Genomic DNA, 26,647 nt, shown 5'->3' with positions numbered 1-26,647 from the left:
TTCATCTTAAAGCTGCAGTTTATATCTTAAGTAGTGCAACTTATAATTTTTTTTATAGTTAACGATACAATTTCATCTTCATCCTTTTTCTCTATAATTTTTTATCTTTATTTTTTTTTCTTGTTTCTTCTATAGTTTTTTTTTGTCACCCCTCTCTGCCAACAGCCACGGCGCCGGCGACGACGCCGCTAAGAACCCCTCGCTCCGAGGGTGTAGTGTCGCAGTGACCTCCACAGTGTCGGCGTCAGCGAAGATGCGTCGTCGTCGGAGACGGCAGAGGAGGAGGGAGAGGGAAAGGACGAGAAGGGCGGGGAAGGGCGAGAGAGGCATCGTCGTCGGAGAGGAAATTACTACAACAAAATTAGGTTATAGGGATACATTTTTATGACACTTTTGTATAAATATTTCATTTATGACAAAACTTTTTAAAAAATATACTAAGACCTAAGTATAAAACCAATATAATCAAAAACAAAAAGTCTTCTACTCAACCAACCCCACCCAGCCCACTCAGCCCGATTACAAATAAAAAGAAAAAAATTAAAAAAATTTGATCACTATCTTCCCTTTTCCTCCTCCGTCGCTATAGCTAACGAAGTAGGGTTCCGGCGGCTGGAGTTCGGCCGCGAGGATCTCGTAGGGACCGTAGAAGGCTACGATCACCACGTACCCCTTCGCCACAGGTCGCTGAAGGAGTGGGTACCAAGCATCAAGACGGCCCTATATATAGCGACCCCACATATAGCAACACTTTTAAAAAGTGTCGGTAATTTAACCAGCAGCACTTTTTTTGATCTTTACCGATATTTAAAAGTATCGCTATATACTTTTTTTGTTGCAGTGAATACTTCCGTACACGTTCCACACAAGCCAAAATGCTTGGCCCAGAACTTGATGGAACCTGAAACATATCCTCCAACTTGAGAACAAAGGAGGCCTAAAATGCGCTAAAAATTTCATAATTGGTCCAGATTATGCTTTCGTTTGGATGATTTTGAAGCCCAGTTGAGCTTGTATTGGTAAAACTCAAGTACACTAATAATCGCGCCTTATATGTTATTGGGTTACGCCAAAAAGAGGTTTTTATTGATTAAAAAGAAGAATCTGTTTCAACCGACATGCCCTTAGGCATGACCATACATAACAGAGAAATCACACGTGAAAAGGATGAACAATTAGCCAGAGCAGTAGGTACTGTAGCGAAACTGACTGCAAAAGAGGGTAAGTCAGCCATATTAAGATAACTATTTGGGAATGTTCGTTCGATATCCAACAACTGCTTAACAATAGTCGGACAAGTCGGTAATGCTCTATAGCACTTTTGTGGGACATATATAAAGATGACCACTTGATGGGCCAAGTTCTTTGGAAATTTGGGCTTATAAATTTTATTTATGTGGGCCTAACAAATTCAGCACTAGCCCATTTGACTTCTAGACATTCATTCTTTTCCGATAATAAATACTAAATAAATACTGTAACAATTGATAATTATTAACCGTAATAATAATTTTTTTACAACAAACAAGAATCGTTGCCATAAATCTTATAATTCGCATAATTTCGACAGCACAAACTGTTACAATAAAATATATTTTGCAACAATTTGGTTTTCGACGTAATTAAATCGACGTAATAGAATAATAACTGTTGTAGTGTATATGGAGAATTTGAGCTTGAAAAGTACGATATAACTTAATAAGTACCACTATCAAATGGTAGTCCGGTTAGTAAGACACCTAAATTTTTAAGAATTTATTTCATAACAAAGATTCTAAAAATTTAAAAAAAATCTTTCTAAAAAAATTAACAAAAGGCACTTGAATTAAGAATCAATATTATTAAATATAATTTACACCATTTGAGTTATAAATTTTTAAAATCATTTACCAAACGATTGAAAGGTTATAAAATAGATAATGTTTTATGGTCTATAACAGATATTTATTCACTTAACAGTATGGACAAATTTAGCTAGGCTGAAATATTTAATAGAAAATTCTTCCACTCTATAGGTAGGGGTGTTAACATGAGCGAGCTGGGGCAGGCTTGTATTCAGCTCGTTTCATAAACGAGTCGATCTCAAGCTCGCTTAGTAAAGTATTGAATCGAAAAATTCAGCTTATATTCGGCTCGTTTATTAACGAGCCATATACGAGATGGCTCTCGAATAACAAGTTAAAAGATTAGAAATAATATATATAGAAATAAATTTATGAACCCATTAGATCTAATGTTTGAAATATTACACATAAATAGATCTTTTTATAATTGAGTTGGACTTTATATTTAGGTTGGGATAAAAATCAAATAATAAAAATCTATATTACATATGTATAATTAATTATTTATAAATATAAATGTAAAATATATGTGTTGTATTATTGAATTGAATACGAGCGAGCTGACCCCAGATCGTGTTCGGCTCATTCATTAAACAAACTAAAGAATTTAGCTCATGTTTGGCTCGTTTACTTAATGAGCGATTCAACCTCAAGCTCATTTCGAGCAGAACATGAGCTGGCTCACGAACATCGAGCTCGATTGCAACCCCTATCTATAAGTGATGTTCAATGACTTTAATCTTGAATTTGAGAAAGTCTAACCACTACATCTGCAATGCTATTAATTTGTTTTTTACCACTCATTTTGTTGTCACTTAATGTATTAAATTTTCAAAATTTAGAATATGATTGTCGGATACTTCAAATGCTCTTACATCATGTTTAGTAATATAGATCGTCGATTTGAATATCTGATCTTAAACAATATGTTAATTTCTCAAGACTTAGTTGAAAATTTGTTTGCATTCTGGTTGCCGTTTCTAAGTTTCGGCATTCCGTTTCTGCTTTTGCTTTCACACAAAAAAGAAAAAAAAAAAAAATGGTGCTTCTCACATTCTGGGTAGTAAAAATAGTGAAAGGATTTAGCATAGGGACCATGAGGGAAACTCAAAAAAGTATAGAGAGAGAGATAACTACTCTACTATTTAAGCCTTCTAATATGAAACTGGAAAAAATCTAAAATATGGAACTGGCACCACATCACTCATATTTTCAACCAATCAGATTGAATCCATATATAGACATTACAAAGACGGACAAGAAATATGTAATACGATATTACTCGGATACGACAACTCAATAGCTTCAGAAAAATTAGAACAACACAGTATGGACACCACTAATAAAATATAAAATTATTAACATAATAATATATATTTATTATATATAAAGTGCTGTTATATTTCTCATATGATTAAATTTTAATAACATTCTTATTGGCAGTTCGTATATTTTAAAGAAAAAATTCTCAACCATGCATAATTTAATTATATTATTTTAAAAAAATTATATGCATTCATCAATAAGTCAAAATGTTTATCATCTTATATTATATATGCATAAATAAATAAATAAATAAATAAATAAATAAATAAAAATATTTTTTTTAATGAGATGCACTATGAATCCGCATCGAACGCGGGTCATCGACAGGAATAAGTCCGACACGCACGATGACACGGATATGCGATATTTATAAAAGTATTTGTAATACATAAATCCCTAAGGTTCGCCCATCCTATATTATAATATTTTTTAAAAATATTATTGTACTTTTTTTCAAATGGAGGAATTTAAATAATTGAGATACAGATGATATAGTGTCGCTGCTATACAGGAGAGTGTCTCTGTAGAATTACAGTGTTCTAAATTTTCTATTCAATTATACCTCATGGATTTGCACCCAAGCAAAGGTGCCCTTTTATACCAAAACCCAATTACATGTAACGCATATGGCATATAAGCTTCCCTTATAGCTAAGTCACTTGAATCAGGGCCCTGCTTAATTAATACTAATTAAATAAGCAAAATATATGGGGACCCTCTAAGATATAGGATGTTCTACATTTGGTCCCTCAACTTTTTTTTTTTTTTTAATTGACACTAGCTTCTCTTAACTTCTAACTTTTTAATTTTAGTTAATCTAATTAGTTAAGTTAATTTTGTTAAATTTAATGACTCTATTAGTTACTTCTGGTTAATTTTTTTACAGTTTTTTATTTACTAAAAATTAATTAAAGCTGTTAAATTTGATGGAATTATCAATAAATTTGGCAAAATCTAATTTGTAATTTATTTGACTAAAATCATTTAATTCTAAAAACTACAATTACAACAAAAAGTGTTATCTAAAAAACAAACAAGTTGAGGGGATCGTTGGAGAAATGAGATTCTTCGTGTTTATATTTTGACCTTCTATGCATGGGACAAATGAGACGGTCCATCCATCATCCATCATGCTTTAAGATTCGTTCTAATCTACATAATGGATGGTAGATAAAACAGTCTCACTTTGAAAATTATCCCCATGAAATCTTTGTTCCTATGCATAGACCATGTGCAATCAATCTAATGCCTCTTTTAGCTGGTCCAAATCAATTTGGGTCCCCCAACTCCCCCTTTAAGAGGGGCAATAATGTAATTTCAAGCATGAGGGAGCCATTTTTCACCCTCCCTTGCTTTCCTCAAATAAAGCAGGCTGGGCTTGTGCTTGCATTGGGGGGTGGGGGGGGAGTCTTAGCAAAGCAAAAGCACCACACACAAACCATCCAACATAAATGCATAATGGAAGCTCCCCTCAACCCTTCACTTCATTACTTGAGTTGGGGATTGATAATCCTTCCAAGCCCTCCTTCTCCACCCTTCCTTATCATCATGGCTACTACACAACCCTACCTTCATGCAAGGAGGAAGAGGGTGTGATGTTTCCTCTCCATGCTTTCACCTTGCTAAGCTCCCTCCTCCTTACCATCCACTTCTTCTCCTTCCTCCTCATCAAGTTTTTCACCTTTCTCAATCACAAAACCATCTCCAAAGACAATAGGTGAGCTCCAACTCTCTCTCTCTCTCTCTCTCTCTCTCTCTCTCTCTATATATATATGTAATATATGATGCATTGTAGGGATGTTCAATTCAAGACTACTCAAGATGTGGAAGAGTGCATGTATAAGACCGATGAGAGCTCCGCGAAGGACGACTTGGCCGCTGCCGATGGTGGCGGAGAAGAAGGGTTCTTCTTTTGGTACTTCGAGAACGCGTTCGAGGATTCCATACTTGGCAGGCAAGGAAAAGATTCCAACAAGGAGAATTCTCTAGAAGTGGAAGATGATGCCTTTGTTGTGGAATCTTTCTACACATCCCCACAAGAGGATCTCGCCGATGTGAAGCATGGAACCAAGGACAATAATGATCTTTTGACCAATGTTTTAACTCCATCGGATTGCCCTAGCCCAATTGTACCGACATGCGAAAATGTTGCTTGTGAAGGTATGGAATAAGTTGTAATTTACTTATTTCACTCTCTCTCGTTCTGATATCGCTTATGTTGTTTTAGCAAATAAAGACACCAACAAGGAAGAGTCCTGCAATAATAGTGATGAGACGAAGATTTTTGGCGCCGAGGAAGCGAGATATCTTATCAACAACCCTTCTAAGTTGGATAGTAAGAAATTTCGCTTCGACGATGGCCATGAAGAAAAGGAGAACTGCGGGGGATCACTCACAGGTGAATCTACTTCCAAGAGTTCCATGGAATGGAGAAGCTCAACAATAATGAAGGATTCGGAGACCGAATACCCATTCTCCTCTTCCTCGAGGAGGAGCTCCTCCAATTGGGAATCTTACACACTCTTTCGGAAGTATGACGAGGAAATGATCTACTTTGGCCGAATAAGTGCACAGAAGCTCACAGAAACAGGTAAACTCATCTTGTCGACTGTGCTTAAACCTCTTCGACTTGATCATAATTTTGCATTGATTTTCTTAGGTTAACTATTCTTTTCAGAATCATTTAGGTCCCTTAGGTACCAACCGAGATCGATCTCGCGGAGAATTGTGCACAAATTGACCACAAAACATAAAAATTTTACAATGGGAGGTAGGAATCCATATCAAGAATTGGAGAATGCTTATGTGGCTCAAATATGCCTGACATGGGAGGCACTTAACTGGAACTACAACTATTTTCGACGTAAAAATGCCGATAAAGAGATGGCTTCCTCCTGCTGCCCTGCAAGAGTAGCTCAAGAATTCCAGCAGTTTCAGGTGCTACTGCAGAGATTCATAGAGAATGAGCCATATGAACTTGGTCGAAGGCCCGAAATTTTCGCTAGAGTTAGATTTTCTTCTCCAAGATTGCTTCTAGTACCAGAATTTAGAGGTAATACTAAATACTACTGGGCTTAACTCATTCTCAGCTCTAAACCCATTTTATTGTATGTTTTGGCTCCTCCTTTTTGGTTAATATTATGCTTTAACTGGTTAGAAATGGATGAAGAAGGCAAGGAAGGTACGGTATCATACGCAGAATTTTTGACGATACTTGAAGGTGCGATCCGAACATTCATGGATTTCCTCAAGGCTGATAAGCAAAACCACTGCGAAAAGCTTAAGGCCTTCATCCGAAAGAAATCGAGCTCAATTGATCGAACTCTACTCAATTTGCTCAAGAAAACTAACAAGAAAGTAAGTTGCGTGGTTCCCCTTCATCTATTGAACCCCACACTTCCTTTTGAAATAATTGTCTTTTGTTGGTAATCTTATTGGTTCTTTGCATGGCATTTATAGAAGAAGATAAGGCTAAAAGATCTCACGAAGCGTCGAAGATGCATAAAGAGGAGAAGGATAAAGGAGGAAGAGGAGATAGAGACACTAATGGGCCTAATAGACATGAAGGTTGTGTCAAGGGTTCTAAGAATGGCTGAGATCACTGAGGAACAGTTGCATTGGTGTGAGGAGAAGATGACCAAAGTGAGGATTTGGAATGGGAAAACCCAAAGAGACCCCTCCCCACTTTTTTTCCCTGGTGTTGTATAATCTACTTTAGTTTTTATGTTGCTTGATGACTAGATAAAGTGGTTTGACATGTGAATATACTGTAAAGACATAGAGGAAAAATAAGAGACAAACCTTTAAACATGGAGTGCATGTGATTATCTCAATCCGCATCCATGAACCTGATGTGGTCAAAAAAAGTTGGTAGGTGTTGGATACAAATACATATATGTACATTTAAAAAAAAAGGAGAGCTATGCCAAGAAAAGTAAAAGGTAGGAGAGGGGAGAGATAGAGAAAGAGAGAGAGAGAGAGTGAGGATTGAGACAAGCACAACTTTAGCTTTCTTTTTTTGCTTTACAAGTGATTTGTTTTAGTGGGTGGGTACAAGAGTCACCAGTGCATGCATGCATGGGGTTTTTGGATAGAATTAAAGAAGATGAGGCCAAAGTGTACAATATCAGATTTGCCTGGTGAGTTATGGGATAACTACATGTTTACTCTTGGCTTTAGGCCCTCTTACATCATCCTTAAAGTAGTTGACTGAATAAATTTATCTCCACACAGCAGAATATAAAGGGGAATAAAAATATAGTTTAAGATATCCATGGGACACCATGTTTTGAGGAAACAAAAAGAAAGGTGTAGAAAACTATCAATTGTGAAGGGCACCACTATTTCATGTTCCATATATATATATATATATATATAGAGAGAGAGAGAGAGAGAGAGAGAGCGCGCGCGTCTAGTATGCTTCTAAAAGCACAGAGCATTAAGTCGTTTTCGATGTTGGGACTTTTGAATCGACAATCAGCTCCGTTAGACTTGATCTAGAGTATTTTAAGCATCTAGAAATTTTAGTCTTTTATCATCATTTTTTATGAGATTGTTATTTTCAGTCGTTCATTTTTAGACTACTCGTTTGATAGGTAAATGATATCGAAAAATTATAAAATTTAGTTTTCAAATACTTTTAATAGTGTAGATCAAGTCTAATGGAGCCGATCGTTGATTTAAAAGCCGCATCATTTAAAACAACTTGGTAGCACAGAGGGCTCCATGCTACTGATAATATATCAGCCTAGCTCTATATATATATATATATATATATATATATATATGTATATATATATATATATATATGTGTGTGTCATCTTTGTAACTGGCTTATTATGCTTAACAACATGGATATATATATATANTAGAGAGAGAGAGAGAGAGAGAGAGAGAGAGAGAGAGAGAGAGAGAGAGAGAGAGAGAGAGAGCGCGTCTGGTATGCTTCTGGAAGCACGGAGCACTCTGTGCTTTCAAGTCATTTTCGATGTTAGGACTTTTGAATCGACGATCAGCTCCGTTAGACTTGATCTAGAGTATTTTAAGCATCTAGAAATTTAAGTCTTTTATCATCATTTTTTATGAGATTGTTATTTTCAGTCGTTCATTTTTAGACTACTCGTTTGATAGGTAAATAATATCAAAAAATTATAAAATTTAGTTTTCAAATACTTTTAATAGTGTAGATCAAGTCTAATGAAGCCGATCGTTGATTTAAAAGCCGCATCATTGAAAATAACTTGGTAGCACGGAGGGCTCCGTGCTACTGATAGTATATCAGCCTAACTCTATATATATATATATCTATATATATATATATATATATATATATATATATATATATGATTGTGTCCTAGGCAGGTGTGGTCCAGATGCTTTAGGTTTACAAGGTAGCTTTTATTTGTTTTAAAGAGAGATTCTTCTGTTGAGATATAGAGCTAGGATAATAAAATTGTCCCCTCTTTTACAATGATTTGGAGTTTTTTTTGTTTTTTTTTTTTTTTTTTTTTTTTTTTTTTTTTTTTTTTTTTTTTTTTTTTTTTTTTTTTTTTTTTTTTTTTTTTTTTTTTTCTCTTTCAAGCTTGTAGGAAACTTGTATTTTCTATTTATAATTGCTGCACAATTTAAACTAGAAACTTATTATGCAGAGTACAGTTGCCTTGCATGGATCTTACATATATGCATTGCAAGCATTGCCTTTAACTACGTACCTATCCGCCGCTTCTGTAAAAATATGTATATATGTTTAAAAAAAAATTTCGGTTCTATACTCAGAATGTTGATCATCAGCTTTGTACTCCTCGAATTGCAAAAGCTCATAACCATGAGTACTGTTTAAGCAAAATTATGCGTTCGGATAAAAAAGAGATGGTTAAACATACATAACTAATCTAAACTATAGTACCTAAATATCCGAAATTTGATGGAACAGGAAAAAAAAACGTATAGAGATAACTTTTGTTATCATAGAAATATGGCCAAATATAGTGTTTCATGCTGATATGATATCAAATAACCTTGCATAGTTTTTGTGCTTGAGAAACTCTGGAGCACATCTCCTTGACCTCACAGACTCCGCAGCATATATAATATCTTTCTAGGTAACTTCTTTAGTTTACATGCCAAAAGTTCAATAAAATCATGAAAAAACTTCAAATATCATCTCTACAATTTCACACTTTTTTATTTTAGTACCGTATGATTTAAAGTGTATCAATTTAGTACCCCATGATTTTATCTTTCTCTTTTTATTATCCCTCCACTAATTTTTTTTTTTTCATTAAATCAATGACAAAGTTAAAACTAAAAGATACTAAAGTGAATATTCGATAAACCTATGTAAAGTATCTAAAATATTTTGTATTTAATTTAACGAAATATTAACAGATGAGCTGACGAAAAAAGAAGAATAAAATTATAGAGTACTAAATTAATACACTTTAAACTACAGGGTAATAAAATAAGAGAGTGCGATACCACATAGATGGTATTTAAAGTTTATCCTAAAATCATTGAGAAATGGTTGATCGCCATATCTCGTTGTAAATTATTTAAAAAAAAATACTGGTAGTTTCACACAATTACACTTCTGTCCTATGGATTCAGTCGTTACACTTAACTATTCTATAGTCATTCTTCTATGACATCATTTCTGTTTTTGAATGACAGAAGAGAAAAATAAAAAAAAACAAGTATTAACAGGAGGATTTTCTGTAATTTAGCCAAGAAAAAATGCAGCAAATAAAATCATAGGGCAGCAAAATGGGTACAATTTGTACAACTCAATTGAGAACACTATTAATCAATATCCATTCATCAGTTTCCACCACAGATTCTGTAGATATATTTTTCTTTATAATTTGCCTAGTTTTAGCAAAAACCCTAATTTCTATGAGGTTACTGAAGCAACCAGAAAAAATAAAAAAAGAAAAAAAAAGAAGAAGAAGAAGAAGAAAAGTGCATTCTAGGCCNAAAAAAAAAAAAAAAAAAAAAAAAAAAAAAAAAAAAAAAAAACATTCCAAGCCAAAAGGAGCATCGGAATATTGAAATGCGCAACAGATTACAGAATGAGATGAAACTTGTAATAAAAGTAAATAATTAATACAAGCTCGCGAACACAAATATCAGGCGAGCGCATTGTGCTTAAGCGAAACATTACAAAGGTAGCATGAGATCTACTTCAGTCGGAGCATTTCTTGCAGTTGAAGCACTTGTTGCCGCTGCTCCGCAGGCAGCATATTGATCTGGTCCTGCGTGAGGCTTAAAACTTGCTGAAGCAGAGCTTTTTCCATTTCAGCTGTCAACTACACGAATCACAATAAAAGAGACGAGAGTTAATAATAGAATGATTTTTGGAGCATTCTTTTGAGCATGAATAGAAACTAGTGAAGTTTGAGGGATTTAAGAATAACCGGCGGCGGCCGAGGAGCCTGACTGCCCATTCCGGGCACCATCTGTCCAGAAGGCATTGGTGGTCGGCCCAGTATTTGGGGCCCCGCTGAAGAAATCTCCAGCCGGCCGGGCACCCATGGAGCTCCTCTCTCAGCCTACATGGAGATTTCACCTCAATTACTATAGTTATCCAAACCATTATGTGGAACAACACATAAATATGTAGGATAGGAAAAGTTAATAGTGCATAAAATTAGTGCAAAAGATTTTTTTTTTATAAAAAAGTCACGTATGATAACAACTATTATAAGGGTTTGAATCCAATTGTCGCAGTTGGAGCTGCACGAGAAGGCTCAACTGCAATAGTTGGAACTACACCCAAATTGGTAGTAGTTCCTAACAACAAATGGAAAGAACAACTTTAAGTAAAAAGTAAGTTTACCTCCCTAGTCATATTTTAAACAAAAATATTGTTTTCCCCCCTATATCAGGAGTAATCTCACTACCCCGTACATAAAGGGGCTAGGCTAAAATACTTTTATAAGTAAACGAGATCATTTACTTCCACGTCATTTTTGCCAAAGAGGCATCCAGATCGAGGATTGCCACTTTTAAATATGAGCTAGGGTGTTTGAACTTGTTTGGATTTCATTTCATAATTTTTTTTGATATCATTTGTTCAAGTGGTTCAAAAATTGTCAATTTTTAATGACTTAAAAGATAAATTCGATACCACTTGATCAGTAGACAAACGATATTGTTAAATTATAAAATTTAGCTTCAGGAAAGTTTAAATAGCATAAATAATATTTAATGGAGATGATCGTCAATTCAAATGTCCTATCGCCGAAAATGACGTGGACGTAAATGGTTTCATTTTCTTAGAAGCATTCTAGCTTTACTCCATATAAGTGATAGAATTTTGAAAATGTACTTCTCAACTTCATACAACCAAACAAATTATTTATTGTTGTTTTCCACTACATCCAACAAAATGTATGTAGTCATAACTACTGCATTTCCAATTGCACACATCTTAAACTACACTGCATTTAGAACTACATCCAACCAAACAGCCGCTAAGTGTAAACTATGCATCTCACGTATCAACCACTTGATTTAATACCGAACAAAATAAAGGCCAGTATAAATTTCGAATTGTGCTTAAATATAGGTCCCCGTACAGAAGCAAGTATCCATCTTCAATTTCTTAACATTTAAAATTCAAATTTTTATTTTGACCATAAATGAACACACAACATGCGGCTCCTTCATCTTCATCTCGCAGTTGTCATTTAGCACGCTAGTATGAATTTTTAGTAATAGTTAACAATATCTATTATTAGAGGTTCAGACAACTGACGCGGACAGAAGGGTTGGGCCATGTTAACAGATAAAAGGTCCAGTGCCAGGTCAGCCCGACACCAAGAACAGTTTCCATGCGAAACCAGGAAAAAACGGGTAAAAACTGATTGGACCAGCCGGCTCAGATTGTGAACTAGCTGAACCTGATGGTCAAACAACCCAGTTGGACAGCAAAAAAAAATTAGAAACCACTGCAGTACGCGCTTTGTAGGATTTGAGGTTCGAATTTGAGCGTTTTACATGAAAGGTAAGAGGCATCTAGATGTTGATGCACAGAATATCTTATGGAAAGCATAAGAACTTCAATAGAGATAAAGTTATATTACTATTTACTGTTATATAATACAGTATGACCCCAATTCGCCCTTGGTTAAATCTGACCCTTAAAACCATCCCTCACGGTTCAATGAGTAGGTCGGTTTTCAAAACAAAGATATTATCTCCCAAGTTTGTAAAAGTACTAGATTTGAACAATTTATCTAATTACATCACACGAAGACTCACTCTATAATTTCTTATAATGACTGGCATTCGGCAAAAAATAGACCTATACCTAAAATATAGTCCCACCTAAAATGAGTGTAACTTGGTTCAACTTCTATCAGTTTAACTGTGAAAACTGTATAACTACAAAAGATCACAGAACAAACTCCCAATCCTAAGTATCAAAAACCACGTGTTTCAAAGAAGCTGAAGCTTAGGATCTCTAACGTACTGTGACTAAAAGATGGCTCGGATCTTTTGGTCCTCCCACAAAACTATAGTACCATGGATGATATAAACTACCTTAACTCAAAATTTGAAATTAGTAGATATTTTTTTTGTTTAAATTTGGAGATGCTACCAACATTTCTAAAATTCTGATCTTTGTATTTTAGCATCAGTGCTCAAAATTTATTATCTTATTAAAGGACTTCAAACATGCAAAGAAGATAGGCAAATCTTCAAGACAATACTGACTTACTCGCCAAAGGGAAATATAATTTGCTTATGTGTTTAATGAAAAATTGGGTCAAGATAAGAGTAAACTACTAGAAGAATCTAGAGACCTAAATGTTCAAAATCAAGTGGAGGACTCCATTGTTATCCAAACTTTGATCTAAAAAGCACAACTCCATGAACACCAGTTAAATGTTCATAGAAAAGAAATATGATGCTGGATAAGGGTGGGAGTTTATACTGAAGATTGCAAATTGAGATTTAAGTAGAAGCTAGTGTTTGTAAATAAGAGATATGAACAAAGCTCATTAACCTAATAAATCTGGGACTCACTGAGTTGTATTAAAAACTTCGCCAAGTTTATTGGTGCATTGAACTATGAACTGTCTGCTGAAATTCTCATTTTCAGGAAGAAGAGAGCTGAGAAAACAAGAGGCCAGCCAAATTATCACAGCAATTAACAAATCCTGAAATGCAAATTGAAACCAGTCACTTTTCACTCTTCAGTCTACACTTTGCGCCAAGGTGTGTCAAAGTTTTCAGTGAATGTAATAATAAACTTAATTTTATTTAAATCAACTAAATCTAGCAAGTAATCTAAGTCCAACAACAAAAAAAGATCTAGTCCAATTTAAGTTCATGAGTAAAATTGAGCCATTAGGTTGTAAATGACTTTTCCCATTATGGGAAGATTTTCCAATGATCTCTATTGGCGTCATCTAACATTAGCTAGCGAATTCTATTACGACTTGAACTGTAGCTTGTTGGGAATTTTTAGAGAAGGATGAAACCTATATATAGTGCATTAGGGCTTCCTTTGGGAAGTATCAAATTAGCCAAAATCTAGAAATGGGTCAATACTTCAGTCCAACAAAAGTCTACTGGATCCTGTTCAACTGCAATGTACATGATCCTAATTCCATATTCAAGTTTACCAAACTCATTTATTATGTATAGCTCAACAGTAAGACCTTATTTAGATACTTAAACTGACATCGTACTAAACAGTTTGTGACTAAAATAGGTAAAAGTCACCCATTAATAAAAATAAATTCAGAAGTCATGACAATTGAAACATGCTACTTGCATCTATTTGCCGTAAATTTGCGTATGCCACTTGTAATCAAACATGACACCTACTTAACTTGCCGCTCGCAATGTGACACATTGCCTAGTGGGCCCCACTTCCCTCTCGCTGCCTACATGACAAATCATGCTGCAGCGATACGGATATGGGAATACGGATACGACACGATACAGATACGGTGATATGGCAATTCCTAAAACTTCTAGGACATGATACATAGAGTATACTTGAATAAAATATTACTTTAAATATAATTAAATATATATATGATTATATGTAATGATATATTGAGGATAGTCAGGATATCTGAATTATATTAAGGAATATATTCTAATATGCATTAACTTATATAATTGTCAACATCTGTTCGTAAAAAAAGATAATCAATCGTATGAATAATAATTCAAAAGTATCAAACAACTATCATCCAACTTGACAAATGATAACAATAGATATTTAGTCGCACAAACCAGATAATTAGCCATTCAACATATATGTTTGTTTTTTTAGGTTCTATTATGTAAAATAGTAATAAAAGAAAATTGCTCACAATTTAATAGAAGAAGAAAAAAAATCATTCCCTATGGCCTTTGCTGATTAGTGCTACGCTGACAAATTAGATGAAAGAAAGTACAAGAGAAGCGATGAAGGACCGAACCGTATAATTTAATATTGTATGAAGATAGGACGAGAGAAAGCATCTTCAACAATTCAAGAGCAAAAAGATAGAAGAAATGACAAATTGAAAAGAAATTGGCATTTTCCTCGCTTTTTCTTATTCTCAATGGAAACGGATGTGGGCTTTTTGAAAAACTTTGAGTTCCAATCATTTTAGACCAAATAGAACCCAGCTATCTACCCCCAAATCTGAACCGTATCCTCCAATATTCTTTATTTTTAAAAAATGCCGGATTCTTCGTTCCATATCAGACACGTATCGAGCGCGTATTAGGCGTATATCGATATCTGATACGTGTCCGATATGGATATGGCATAAAATTTGAAGTATCTGTGCTTCATAGCCAATCACCTTTCGCTAGCATTTCAGCCAATCACCTTAATCCATTAAACAATCAAGCATCGCCATACATTTCAATTTATAATTTTTCGCTTTGCATTTAGTCCATAACAGTTATTCCCAGGAACTTTTTCACTCCCTCATCCAATGATTAGCTCTGATCCTCAGCTATCCTCAGCCTCTCATATCCTCTTTATGCCATTTTATTGGTCACGAGGACCAAATATTGTTATCAACAGCATTGTTCCATAAGTATATCATTTTGGCAGATCGCCTTTTCCACTCACTTTAATGAATCCTTCATTTATTTACAAGATAGTAACATTAATTTTGCTAAAGTAAGCAACCACTTTGATTTTCGTATTATAGTATTCCTAGTCAATAATTCTTCCCTACTGGTGTAGGCACGTTGAACTTGTTCTTGCTATTACCTCTTTTTCCATTTCTCTTCATTTGTTTTCAGATGATGCATTTCCAGGATCAAGTCCCTCCATTTTCAATAATTTAATAATCTGTACAGCATAACATCTATAACATTCAATTTATTTTTGACTCTGAGACCAACTCTGTATACTTAGAAAGTTGATTAGTCAGCTATGAGCTTCACATCATGGCCTCTAATCCATTCTTTAGAGAAGATGGGTTTATAGACCCATTGGGGCATAGACAGGAATTTCCTAGACATTCTAGTTGTGGAAGGTATTTCTGGAAACTCATCATGAGTGATTTTTTTGTTAACTTCTCACCTTGTAGTCTAACATACAGCTTTGCATTACATTCCTTTTGCCAATTGTGTTGTTCTGATTATCAGTTACATTTGACCAACTTCATCACAACTTGTGTAATCTCAATACCAACTGGATTTTACCATTTCTTTTGACAATTAATTTATGATATTCTTACCGCATTAAAATGCCACAATTGTATTTCATAATATTTTCAAGCTGAACTGGTCAACTTAGAAGACCTGAAGTTTCAAAATGAGAGATTCCACCGAGGCATCACGGACACGGACACGGACACAGAATACGACACGGCTCAGACACAGCGACTTGACAATTTTCAAAAAATTAGGATACTGACACAGCATGAACACAGTAATAAAATAAAATAGGGATAATTGCCTATATACCCCTCAAAACTACGAAAATATCTCATTTACTCCTTTTTTTTCTTTTCAATATACCCCTCATATGTTCCTCCGTTATTCTAAAATACTCCCGTAGTTATCACCCGTTAAGTTAACTGGGGTTAAATGTTAGTTAAATATCTACTAGAGTTAAAAAAAAATTAAAATGCCTCTTTTGCCCTTAAGGGCAAATAAGATATGCTGGTGATGGTAGAAGGGTATATTTGAAAAGACCAAAAATCAAAATACTTTTTGTGTCCTAACTTAAAGGCAAATAAGAAAAGTCAGTGATGATAAAAAGGTATATTTGAAAGGGCAAAATAGTAACTTTATACAAATAACAACTATAGCTAACAGTTCATTAACAGAGATTAACTCTAGGAGTATATTTGAAATAGGTTGGAAAAAATGGTATTTTCAATATTAGCCTTCTAAGAGGGGTAAATCAAAAAGTCGGAAACTTTTCAGGGGCATATAAGCAATTGCCCCAATAAAATATTACTAGTATAATAATATATATTTATTAGAGTCCGACTACTATACTCTTATGAGTACGATCGCCCTCGTACTTAAGTCGTTTTCAATGATAGAGCTTCCGAATCGACAATCCATACCGTTAAACATTATCCAAAATATTTAAAACTTTTAGAAATCAAATTTTATAATTTTTCGATATCATTTACCTTATGATCAAAAGTTCACAAAATTGACAACTTTTAACGGCCGGTATGGGATGCTTACTAGTTTAGCGGTGTAAAAGAATTGGAATAGGTTGAATTTTTAATAGAAAATTGTATTCACTATCTAGATAAAGATCAATAACTCCGATCTTAAATTGAAAGATCCGATCATCCATTTTTAGGACGTCGTTCGATTTTGACCGTTCAGTTTATGCCCGCTTGATGGACGTTATTATGATTTCGAAAAATTACAAAATTTATTTTCTAGAAGTTTCAAATACTTTAAATCATATTTAACGGAGTGAATCGTCGATTCCAAAGCTCTATCATCGAAAACAACTTATGAGTACGAAGGGCCCTATACTCATAAGAGTATAGTAGCCTTACGCATATTTATTATATATAAAATAGTAATTTTGTTAAAACATAGTTATATACTTATATTTCTCACACGAACGAAAGTTTATAAATTTTTTTATTAATAGTTCATATATTTTGAAGGAAAGTAATTCTCCACTATATATAATTTATTTATATTGTCCAAAAAAATTTGTATGCATAGCAAAACGTATTTATCATCCTACATTATATATTTATATTGTCCAAAAATGTTCGTATATAATTTATTTATATTGTCCACCATATATAATTTATTATATTGTTCAAAAAGCCAAAATATTTATCGTCCTACATTATATATGCATAAAAAAACGTAAAATAATATATATACTTTTTAATGGAATGCATAATGGGCATGAGTCGACCGCGCATCTATGACATGTCTGCATCGGACATGCGCGTGTCCAACACAGACACGCGAGGCTTATAGAAGTGTCCGTGATATATAGATCTCTGGGGAAAATTTTTGCTTCTTTTTGGCATCCTTCGATAGCACGAATACCCAAGTAGTAGCCCTCGAGCACACCGTTTGTAGTGAACCGCAAGGAAGTTCACGTATATATGCGCATCTATGGTAATTGCTCCTACAAACCTTATTTATTACCTAATTTATAAATCTCCTAGAGAAAATTTTTGTTTGACACACTCTGGAAGCCTGGATACCACATTTAAGCCTACTGGTAGACAGATGCAGTGAGTTGGAAGAAAGTTTGTGCAAATACATGTACCTAAGGTGATTAATCCTACAAACTTTATTGTCACCTAATCTATAGATCTACTAAAGAAAAACTTTATTTGACATTACTACCGAAACATGAAACCTCTTATTCAATAGGCTATATGTAGACCCGACGATCTCTACCCATACTGGCAGGCTACCCATAAATTTGCAGGAATAGGAGCTAGTTTTTTTAACCCAAAAAATCGTGGGTAAAACAAGTGGGTACCTGTTAAATTATGAGTATTTTGGGCTAGAATACTATCGGTAGCAAACGGGCTCCGTTGCTACCAATTTGTTTTCGATGATAGAACCTCAAAATTGATGATCGGTACCGTTAAACATAATCTAGACCACTTGAAGTATCTAAAAATCAAATTTTATATTTTTTCGACATCACTACCCTAATGATCAGAGGGTTGCAAAATTTATAATTTTACTGTTGATACGAGACCTTTGCTCATTTAACGGTGTAAAAGAATTTAAATCAGTTGAATTTTTGTTTTAAATTCTTTAAATAAAACAAAGTATACACTTGATTTTGATTACAAAAAGCCTATCATCCTTTTCTTAACGATGTTTATTTTCAGCTATAAATTTTTATGCCCACTTGATGTACAAGAAAACAATATCGGAAAAGTATGAAATTTGATTTCTAGATATTTCAAGCAGTCTAGATCACAGTTTGAAGTGCCGCCCCGTACCGTACGGCACGAGGCGGCACAAAATGGGGCACAGTACAGGGTGGTTCTCGCACCCCCCCCCCCTCAATGCCGCAGTACCNCCCCCCCCCGCAATGCCGCAGTACCTCACGGGTACCGTGCGAGCGGGCGGGTACGGATAAGGATGTTGGCTATCCAAAAATTTACAGATAAATTTTACCCATGCCCAAATAATCCGCGTGTATGATGACCCGCCCACGAATCGCCCAATCTACCTGTTTGCCTAGTCTAGCTACATGCACACCCTATGCAGTGAGTTGCAAGTTCGTGTCTATACGCATACTTATGGTGATTGTTCCCAAAACCTTATTTGTTACCTAATCTAAAGGTCTAGCAGGAAAAAGTTTCATGTGAGTCTATGACATACTTTGAATGCACAAATACCTCTCTTAGTAGCCTATGTGCACACCACGAGAAGTGAACTATGAGAAAGTTAGTATCCATATATATCTATTCACTCTAAGGAAAAAGTAGTGATGCAATACATGTAAGAACTAGATCCAATCAAAATAAAAGACCCAATTTTCCTGGTTAAGGAATCACAGGTCAAAGTTCCGGTCCACCCGCATATGATGGAATCATGTATAATCCGTAGCTTTGTATGTCACTACTCAAGCCATCACTTTCGTCAAAGAAAGCACTTCCATGCAATGAGGTTTAAGTCTTTGAATGTCCAACATAGGACGCATCTCTGCAGTCTTTGGTTATCGAGAGCAGTGAAGCATATAAATCCAAAAAAGTCTAGCACACACCATGATCGTAACTTACTAGACAAAACAAATGAGAGAAGGCGTTGGTAGCAAAGCCACCTCACCCATCAAATTTTTATAACCTATTTGTCACTTAATCTATAGATCTATAGGACATACATACTTCGATCAATCAGTCAAGATTTTCAACTGATATGAAATCAATAATACATCATCTGGTGGTAATTGATGAGGATTCTGTCATTGTAGGTCCATTCTCAAGATCACCACACATTCCATAGTGGAAGCATGCGGATAGTTAATTTACCAAATAATTAGTCTCCATAGTGCTCATAATCCAGGAAAATGAACGATAAGGAAAGAAAAGGTCATGCACACAATCAATATACGAAACCACTGCATGCTTATTGAAGTTACAAAACATTGGAGACCAAAGTCACTTCCCATAACACCTTAAACAAAGGAGAAAAAATAAGAAGAAAAAAAACTACACAACCGAAAGGAAAAAAATAACATGGACCCTTTTACCTCTAAAAGTTTCAATATCGTAAAAATTGCCAGCATAATAAAGTTGCCGGCATCAAGACTATGCACGCAATGATAAGGCACTTGTACATAACCTTAATAAACTCTCAGATATAATTTAATATGAAGTTTTAAATTGACTGCAGAACTATTATAGCCTTAATCAACTTCTTTGCGACAGAAAAGCCATAGTTCTTCTGAAAGCAATTTCATCTGATACACGCATCTAGAAACAATGCTAGTCACCACAAATAATTCTACAAGCAGGGCAATAATTAGTACTATGAAATAGTTAAGGCACAGAAGCTCCTCAAATATATTTGAAGCCTGGGACATATGGACCATAATAGGAAGTACTTGATTGCATTATGATGTAGTTGAAGAGAGGACAGAAAATAAACCTGATACAGCTGCTGAGGTGGTGGCTGATTAGGCAACGGTGGTTGTCCCTGAGGGAAAGATGGAGGATTCTCACCAGACTATCCAAGTAGACACAAAAAAAGAAAAAAAAATGAAAAGTAGAATAGATAGTTCGTTTTCCACAAATAAAAAGATCTAAAAATTGGAAATCAATTAAAGCTTCAGCAATCAACTTACAGTAAACATGGGCTGTAACAATGGCTGAGCACTCGATGGTTGAAAACCAAGTCCATGAGGCATCTGCGAATGGATTGGATGCGAGAAGGATTGCATGTGTGGCAGAGGCCTCGGGTGCTGAGGCAAAGGCGGCTGCAGTTGTTGATTGAATACTCCGGGAGTCTGCAGCGGCTGTTGTGGAGGAATCATATATTGTGGAGGAGCGGAAGGGGAAGGTAGGGAAACATTACTATGAATCTGTGAAGGTTGCTGGAATGATACGGGAGGAAATTGAGCAATCGAAAATGCTTTCGTTTGTACAGGTTGTGGAGGATTTGATGGCGCTGTCTGAGGAGGAAACGTCAATGGAGGGACTAAAGAAGAAGAAGGTAAAGTAGGTGGTTGAACTGGGTGTTGAGGTTTAGTAGTAGGAGGTACTGAAGTTTGAGATGCACTGGTTTGAGTCTGCGGTCCAGGTTGAATCGGCATTGATTGAGGAGGTTGAACATTTGAGGGTTGTCCCACTTCTGATGGTTGAGCTTGCGACAAAGCTGTTTGGATATCAGGCATCTGAGAAAAAAAAAAATGAATGTTAGTGTTCTTACAAAATGATTCAATGCAACGTATTTGTCAATGAAGAAGCCAAAAGAATTACCGTTTGAGGAGGCTTCACCATTCCAAGCATAATTTGTGCCTGCAATAATTAGGGCCACATAATAAATCAGTAATACACTTAGTTGGACCTCTAATATTTAAATAAAAAAGCTAGATAATTGTGGAAAAATATAACAGACCATACAGCCGGAGAAAAAAGAAAAAAAAATAGAAGATATTAATCATGTGACCAAAGAAATGCATGGACCACTGCATACATAAGAGAATATGCCAAAGGAATAGAACACCAAAATCAACAGCATATGTATATAAACTAATTTTAATGGAAATAGATAAAGTTGCAACCAATAACAAAAGTCAATTTTCAAACAAATATTGCACTAATTCTCAAATTTATGAGAACCATTCAGCGTTTGACAAAAACATATAACACTAAAAAAGTTTCTCCTAATTGCTAAATGACTCAGAGCATGATGTCTATAACAGTATAACCTAATTAACTATTGAGTATCCAAAGATGCACATACAGGAAAATCTAACAGTAAAGGGCACAGTACCAAATAAGTTGAACTTGCTGCCACATACTACCCAGCACCAGATGTGAAAATGGATCAAATGTCATTTCATCATCTTTTGCATCCAAGTATTAGTGGACAAGAATTTGACATTTCCTCACATCCGCATACTGGAAAAGCTGAATAATATATCTGAAAAGAGATTAATATACCTCTATATAATAAAGACCAATACCATGTATTTACCAGCTCCTGTCATTTCAAGCGTATAACCACTATACAAATTTCTTGGTCATTTTTCTAAGAATAAAAATCACTGCCCTATATAAATTTCTTGCTCACTTCTCCAAGAATACAAATCACCGATCTAAGTACTATGATATAAACTATGCTCATATTTCGAATACGCCACCCCCATAACATGCTAATATTCTGAAATACAAACTACTTCTGACTTTCTAACTATCTCATAAATCATTATCCATATCCTTTTCCATAAGAAAAATGCAATAAAACTACCATCCAAATTCCTGCCATGTATAGGGATTCCTTGCATGACAGTAACCTACAGTGAACAAGATAAAATTTATTACTATCCTCCCCATCTACCTTCATAGTTTTCTATAGCAATCTTCTCTGTTATCTAATTATTGAATCCACTCAAAATTCCCGCACCAATTCTGAAGTATCAATGTCTAATCATTTAAAATCATTTCTAAGAATAGAAGTTCGTTAATAAAAATCTACCGCATATGATAAAGGTTGGCTAGAATTATAAAGACAATTACCTCCCATTCAATTTACATCTAAAATCCTAGGAACCAAGAAACTAAAGGACCCCATTTCTAACCCTAATTTTAGTCTAGATGGTTCATTTAAGACAATTAAAAAACAAATGTGATTTACTTCAACTTTTAGAAGTTTGTCCAGTGATTTGTAATTGCCCCTAATGTTTAATGGGTGCCAACATATTTTCCCCATTCTGAATCAAAACCTCACAAAACAATCCATTATCAATTCTTTTCTAACCATAAAAGTTTTAACACAGGGAAAAAAAAATTCCTAGCATATTGTGAAAGGCTAGAATTAGGATGGTCATATCTTCCTTTCCCTTCTAAACCTACAGTTCCAACAAAACCGAGAGACATAAGAGTTTAGCATCCTAGACCCGTGTAGAACAGTATCACATTATGTTGCTATGTGCTTATAGTAAAGAAGTATGGAGGCCAACCTAGAACTGTTTGGCACACAGGAACATCTTAGCAATATGGAAGCTGTTTGGCATGAATGGAGAGAAGAAAAGGTAGCAAAAGGGTGCAAAAGAGCATGGGAAGTTGTAGTGCAGTTTGTGTGGTGGATTATACCGAAGGAATGAAGTTATAGAATTTTTAGAAAGAAGAATAGGAAGGAGGCTAAAAGTAACAACATAGTAAAAGAACTCCGGATTAAAAGAATGACTCTGATGTCATCTGCAAGTTTGCTAATAGCTTAATATTTTCTGATGGCAGAAAAACAGTTTCGAGAGGATGAAAGAGTGTAGAATTTTAACTGACTCAGTAATGCTCAACTAAGCAATATAGGGTAAGATGGAGCTGGTCCTAATGCCTAAAGATAGATGCTGGAGTCCGCTGGAGCTAGATATGTTTTCCTTTTGATTGTTTATGAGATAGTAAGTTTTAAATAGACTCTTGTACTTAGTCAGAATGATTTATATGTGCTTGTCATTAATATTGAATAGAACTTTTAGGAGTTGTGTTGGGAAGTACAAGCTATGTATAGATGGAAGCGTATAGAGCTTTTCTGTTGTTTGGTTTGGCAAGACTTTATCTAACACTCTGTTTTGGATTAAATGAACAGGCAAGGGTCAAAACGCCATTCCAAGAATGTTTTTTTCTCAAAAAATAAAAAAAAAAGATAAAAAATTTAAAAAGAACCTACCATCTAACCCTAATTCTAAAATCAAAAATCATCTCGAGAGAGAGAGAAGGGGGTTGACGACAGCTTGAAATTCACCTATAAAGTTTCATCAATGCTTCTTAGCAATAAGGGTTTGTTTGGTTCACTTATTTTAGACTATGGAATCGAAATGAAATTCACTAATTCCAATAGTTGTTGTTTGTTATGTAGGAATCGGATTTCGATTTCCATTCCACTCTGCAATGGTAATGGCTCAATCCATTTATGGCCTAATCCGGCTTTAAATCCTAGATTGGGCCATTCCAAAGTAAACCACTAAAAAGTCCTCTCTCACAAACACTTCCCCCTCCACTCCCTTGATCACTTTCCTCTAACTTAACCAAAATCCCTCTTTCAAAATTCTAGATGTCCTAATTGTCCATTCTGATTTTCATTCCAACAAAGAACCTCCAAACATTTTTGGATGATTCGTCATTTCATTTTCCATGTCAATCCAATTCCATTTCTCAATCCCATTCCAACCATGAACCAAACATGCCCTAAAAGTTTGATCAAGTTATACATTTCGCCGCAACCCCCAATAGTCAGATTTGCATGTATCCACTAAAAGTCTGAAAACATAGCAAAACTTCCAAAGTAATCGATCGCTGCATCAAAATCCATCTTGCAAAATTCATCAATCATTTCTAGCAAACCCTAATTTTGTCGCTAAAACTCCACAACATATGTTATACAGTGGCTTAAATCACAGTTTCCATAACTTAGCTTCCTGTCACGACATAAAGATTTTCTCCGCAATTTCGCTTTGCAATCACCCAAACTCCAAAGCGGACATCTGACGGAGGTTTTGGTTTGGAACCTTCTGGAAGCTTCTACGTGGATCTCGAGGCTGATTGGCGCGGATGCCGAGGAGTCAAGAGTCCCTTAGGGTTTCTAGGCAATAAATGTATGAGTCTTAGAATTCCTATGCATATTTATTATGACTCTTGGGAGACCGTAGCGTATTTATTGGCCTCCCCTTTTGGCTTGTAGTTTCATGCCATTTGGCATCTTGTCATTTGCTTTATGGGTGGCGAGTGGCCTATATATAGTGTGGCCTCCACCCCCTCTCATTTCAGAATCTACTTTGTATTCTCAAGTTTAAGTAATAGAAGAGCTTTCTTCTTATCTCTCTCTTGTACTTAGTCTAGGGCGAGTGAGGTCCTAACTTGTCGAGTAGAGAGGCAGGCTTGCTCACTTCGCGGAGGAAGGCGAGCGCCGCACGGGCTTTTGCGAGCAAATTCGTTTAGTCCGTGACATTCCGCTCCAAGTAAACAAGAAACAGAAGAACCTAACGCCAAATCTTAATTCCCAATCCTTCTTTACCGACAGAAGTTTGCATAAATAAACTACGACGATGCCTATTACTTCCACATATGCACCCAAACAAACCAAGAACGAAACAACCTAACACCCAAACCCTAATTCTCAAACCCTAAAATCCAAATAAAAAAGGAGGGGAAAAAACAACAACAACCACAACAGATTGGGAGGTTTGATGACAAATCAATATCAATCCACAAATAAAATTCATCAATTCTTGCTTAAATAGACTACAATGCCCATTAATTTCCTTTCCTTTCACATTTACACTCCAACAAATCCCATTCCCTAACCCCCCAAACCCTAGAAAACCAAAAAAGAGGAGTTCCACCCACAAAATTCACTAATTCTTGCTTAAATAAACGCATTACTTCCCTTTCCCTTCAAATCTACAACAGCCCCAGCAAACCAAATAAACCAAACGAACCAAGCAACCCAAATCCAAACTCTCAAACCCTAATACCAACAAAAAAGAAGCGGAGGGAAGGGAGGGTCGAATTCTGAAAAAAAACCTGGAAGAGCGCGCGGGTCAGGGCCGGATTGTCGACAAGGATCTTCCGCGCCTGCTCCCGATCCTGATCGATCAGCGCCTGCGCACATCAAGAATCCAACAACAAGCTAAGCTTCCTTCTTGAAATTTTTTTTTTTTTAAGAGAGAGAGAGAGAGAGAGAGAGGTTGTGAAGAGTACTTTCATCTGGCACATGATGTCGAAGAGCTGTGACTTGGACATGCCGGCGATGTGGGACGTCAGGCCGTCGCCCGGCTGCTGCGCCTGCTTCGCCGACATCGCTCGGGCCCGACGGCGGACGGGGGGGAAGAAGAGAAAGCTACGGCTGCTGGTTGGTTTTGGACACGGGAAAGTGGGGAGGGAAAGGGGAGAATGGGCGAACTCATTTGTATGCACACAACTATGAATAGCAATATCAACGGATCGGATTCGGACCGGCCATCCATACGACAAGTGCCAAAGTAATTAGTGATTAGTGATTGATTTTTAATATTTGAGATTTCAAGTATAAAATTTAATTATTTTACTTTTTTAGCTAAATTTATTTTTTAAAAAAATAATGAACGAAGCGGATACATGCTATCATTCTCTTTAAAAAAAAAAAGAGACGGATTCGAATATTTTGAAATCCGAAATCTGAACTCCAAATTCAAATTTGATGGATTTCAAAACTTCATAACTAAATTCGAATCCGAGTTTGAAATTTACCATATTTACAAATATAGTATAATAAAATTTAATTTTTTAAAAAAAAAATAAAAGTTCAAATATGACATCAAATATTTGAATATATTATATAATATAAAATCAAAATCAATTGAGGTCAGGATCGGATTAGGTCAGGTAGGGACAAAATCCATACTCAAATCCAACTTTGTCGGGTTTTCGCTTTTCACACAGGTATCCGAAACCATATCCGTTTAGCATCGGATAAATCCATCTTGTTCCGATTCGAGTTTGGATAAAATTTCGAATATCCGTACTCATTAACATCCCTACTTGTGAATTGATGGTTTTCATTGATCGCTAGAATTTACCCGTCTCATTATAATTATTAAAAAGTAAAACTCTATTTTCAACTTATATGAGTATCTCTTATTGGTCCATTCATATGCGTGTATATAAAAAGGTCGTAGAGAATTTGAATCCATAATATATAGTAGACGAAGATAAGCATTCGATTATTTGATTCCTCTTAAGGGAGTTTCTATAAATAAAATTAGTAAAATGATGGGATTTACAAACCATATATTCATAAAATACATGAATGGTGGCCCTTGAGGGTATGCAACATGTCGA

At 35.3% G+C, this 26,647-nt stretch overlaps 2 protein-coding genes across 4 annotated transcripts; one reads left to right on the top strand and one right to left on the bottom strand.

Moving 5' to 3' along the window:
- On the top strand, positions 4,560-6,980 carry LOC109709956. Of its 2 annotated transcripts, none has more exons than XM_020232357.1 (6): positions 4,560-4,887; positions 4,966-5,330; positions 5,407-5,760; positions 5,848-6,222; positions 6,328-6,527; positions 6,630-6,980. In XM_020232357.1, the coding sequence occupies exons 1-6, from the start codon at positions 4,622-4,624 to the stop codon at positions 6,876-6,878; spliced, it is 1,809 nt and encodes a 602-aa protein (XP_020087946.1). In that variant the 5' UTR covers positions 4,560-4,621; the 3' UTR covers positions 6,879-6,980. The 2 variants fall into 2 exon arrangements, with proteins under 2 accessions (XP_020087946.1, XP_020087945.1); XM_020232356.1 differs by having other exon boundaries at positions 5,398-5,760.
- LOC109711070 (vegetative cell wall protein gp1) lies at positions 10,177-25,740 on the bottom strand. Of its 2 annotated transcripts, none has more exons than XM_020233966.1 (7): positions 25,529-25,740; positions 25,352-25,429; positions 21,086-21,124; positions 20,452-21,000; positions 20,256-20,333; positions 10,583-10,717; positions 10,177-10,474 (listed from the first exon to the last, which is right to left on the bottom strand). In XM_020233966.1, exons 1-7 carry the CDS (start codon positions 25,625-25,627, stop codon positions 10,346-10,348), a joined length of 1,107 nt encoding a protein of 368 aa, XP_020089555.1. In that variant the 5' UTR covers positions 25,628-25,740; the 3' UTR covers positions 10,177-10,345. The 2 variants fall into 2 exon arrangements, with proteins under 2 accessions (XP_020089555.1, XP_020089557.1); XM_020233968.1 differs by having other exon boundaries at positions 20,256-20,303.

Source organism: Ananas comosus, linkage group 5 (genome assembly GCF_001540865.1).
Source record: "Ananas comosus cultivar F153 linkage group 5, ASM154086v1, whole genome shotgun sequence".
Lineage (NCBI taxonomy): Eukaryota > Viridiplantae > Streptophyta > Magnoliopsida > Poales > Bromeliaceae > Ananas > Ananas comosus.
The sequence above is the reverse complement of the archived record's forward strand: the minus strand, read 5'-3'. Positions and strand labels throughout refer to the sequence as shown.

Excerpts from the sequence above, each read along its gene's own strand:
- LOC109709956 (XM_020232356.1), top strand. The coding sequence starts at position 4,622 with ATGCATAATGGAAGCTCCCCTCAACCCTTCACTTCATTACTTGAGTTG. Across the intron at positions 5,331-5,397 it reads CGAAAATGTTGCTTGTGAAG|CAAATAAAGACACCAACAAG; the intron begins GTATGGAATAAG and ends ATGTTGTTTTAG. Across the intron at positions 6,223-6,327 it reads TCTAGTACCAGAATTTAGAG|AAATGGATGAAGAAGGCAAG; the intron begins GTAATACTAAAT and ends TTAACTGGTTAG.
- LOC109711070 (XM_020233966.1), bottom strand. The coding sequence starts at position 25,627 with ATGTCGGCGAAGCAGGCGCAGCAGCCGGGCGACGGCCTGACGTCCCAC. Across the intron at positions 20,334-20,451 it reads TGTTACAGCCCATGTTTACT|TCTGGTGAGAATCCTCCATC; the intron begins GTAAGTTGATTG and ends CTACTTGGATAG. Across the intron at positions 10,475-10,582 it reads AGGCTCCTCGGCCGCCGCCG|TTGACAGCTGAAATGGAAAA; the intron begins GTTATTCTTAAA and ends TGATTCGTGTAG.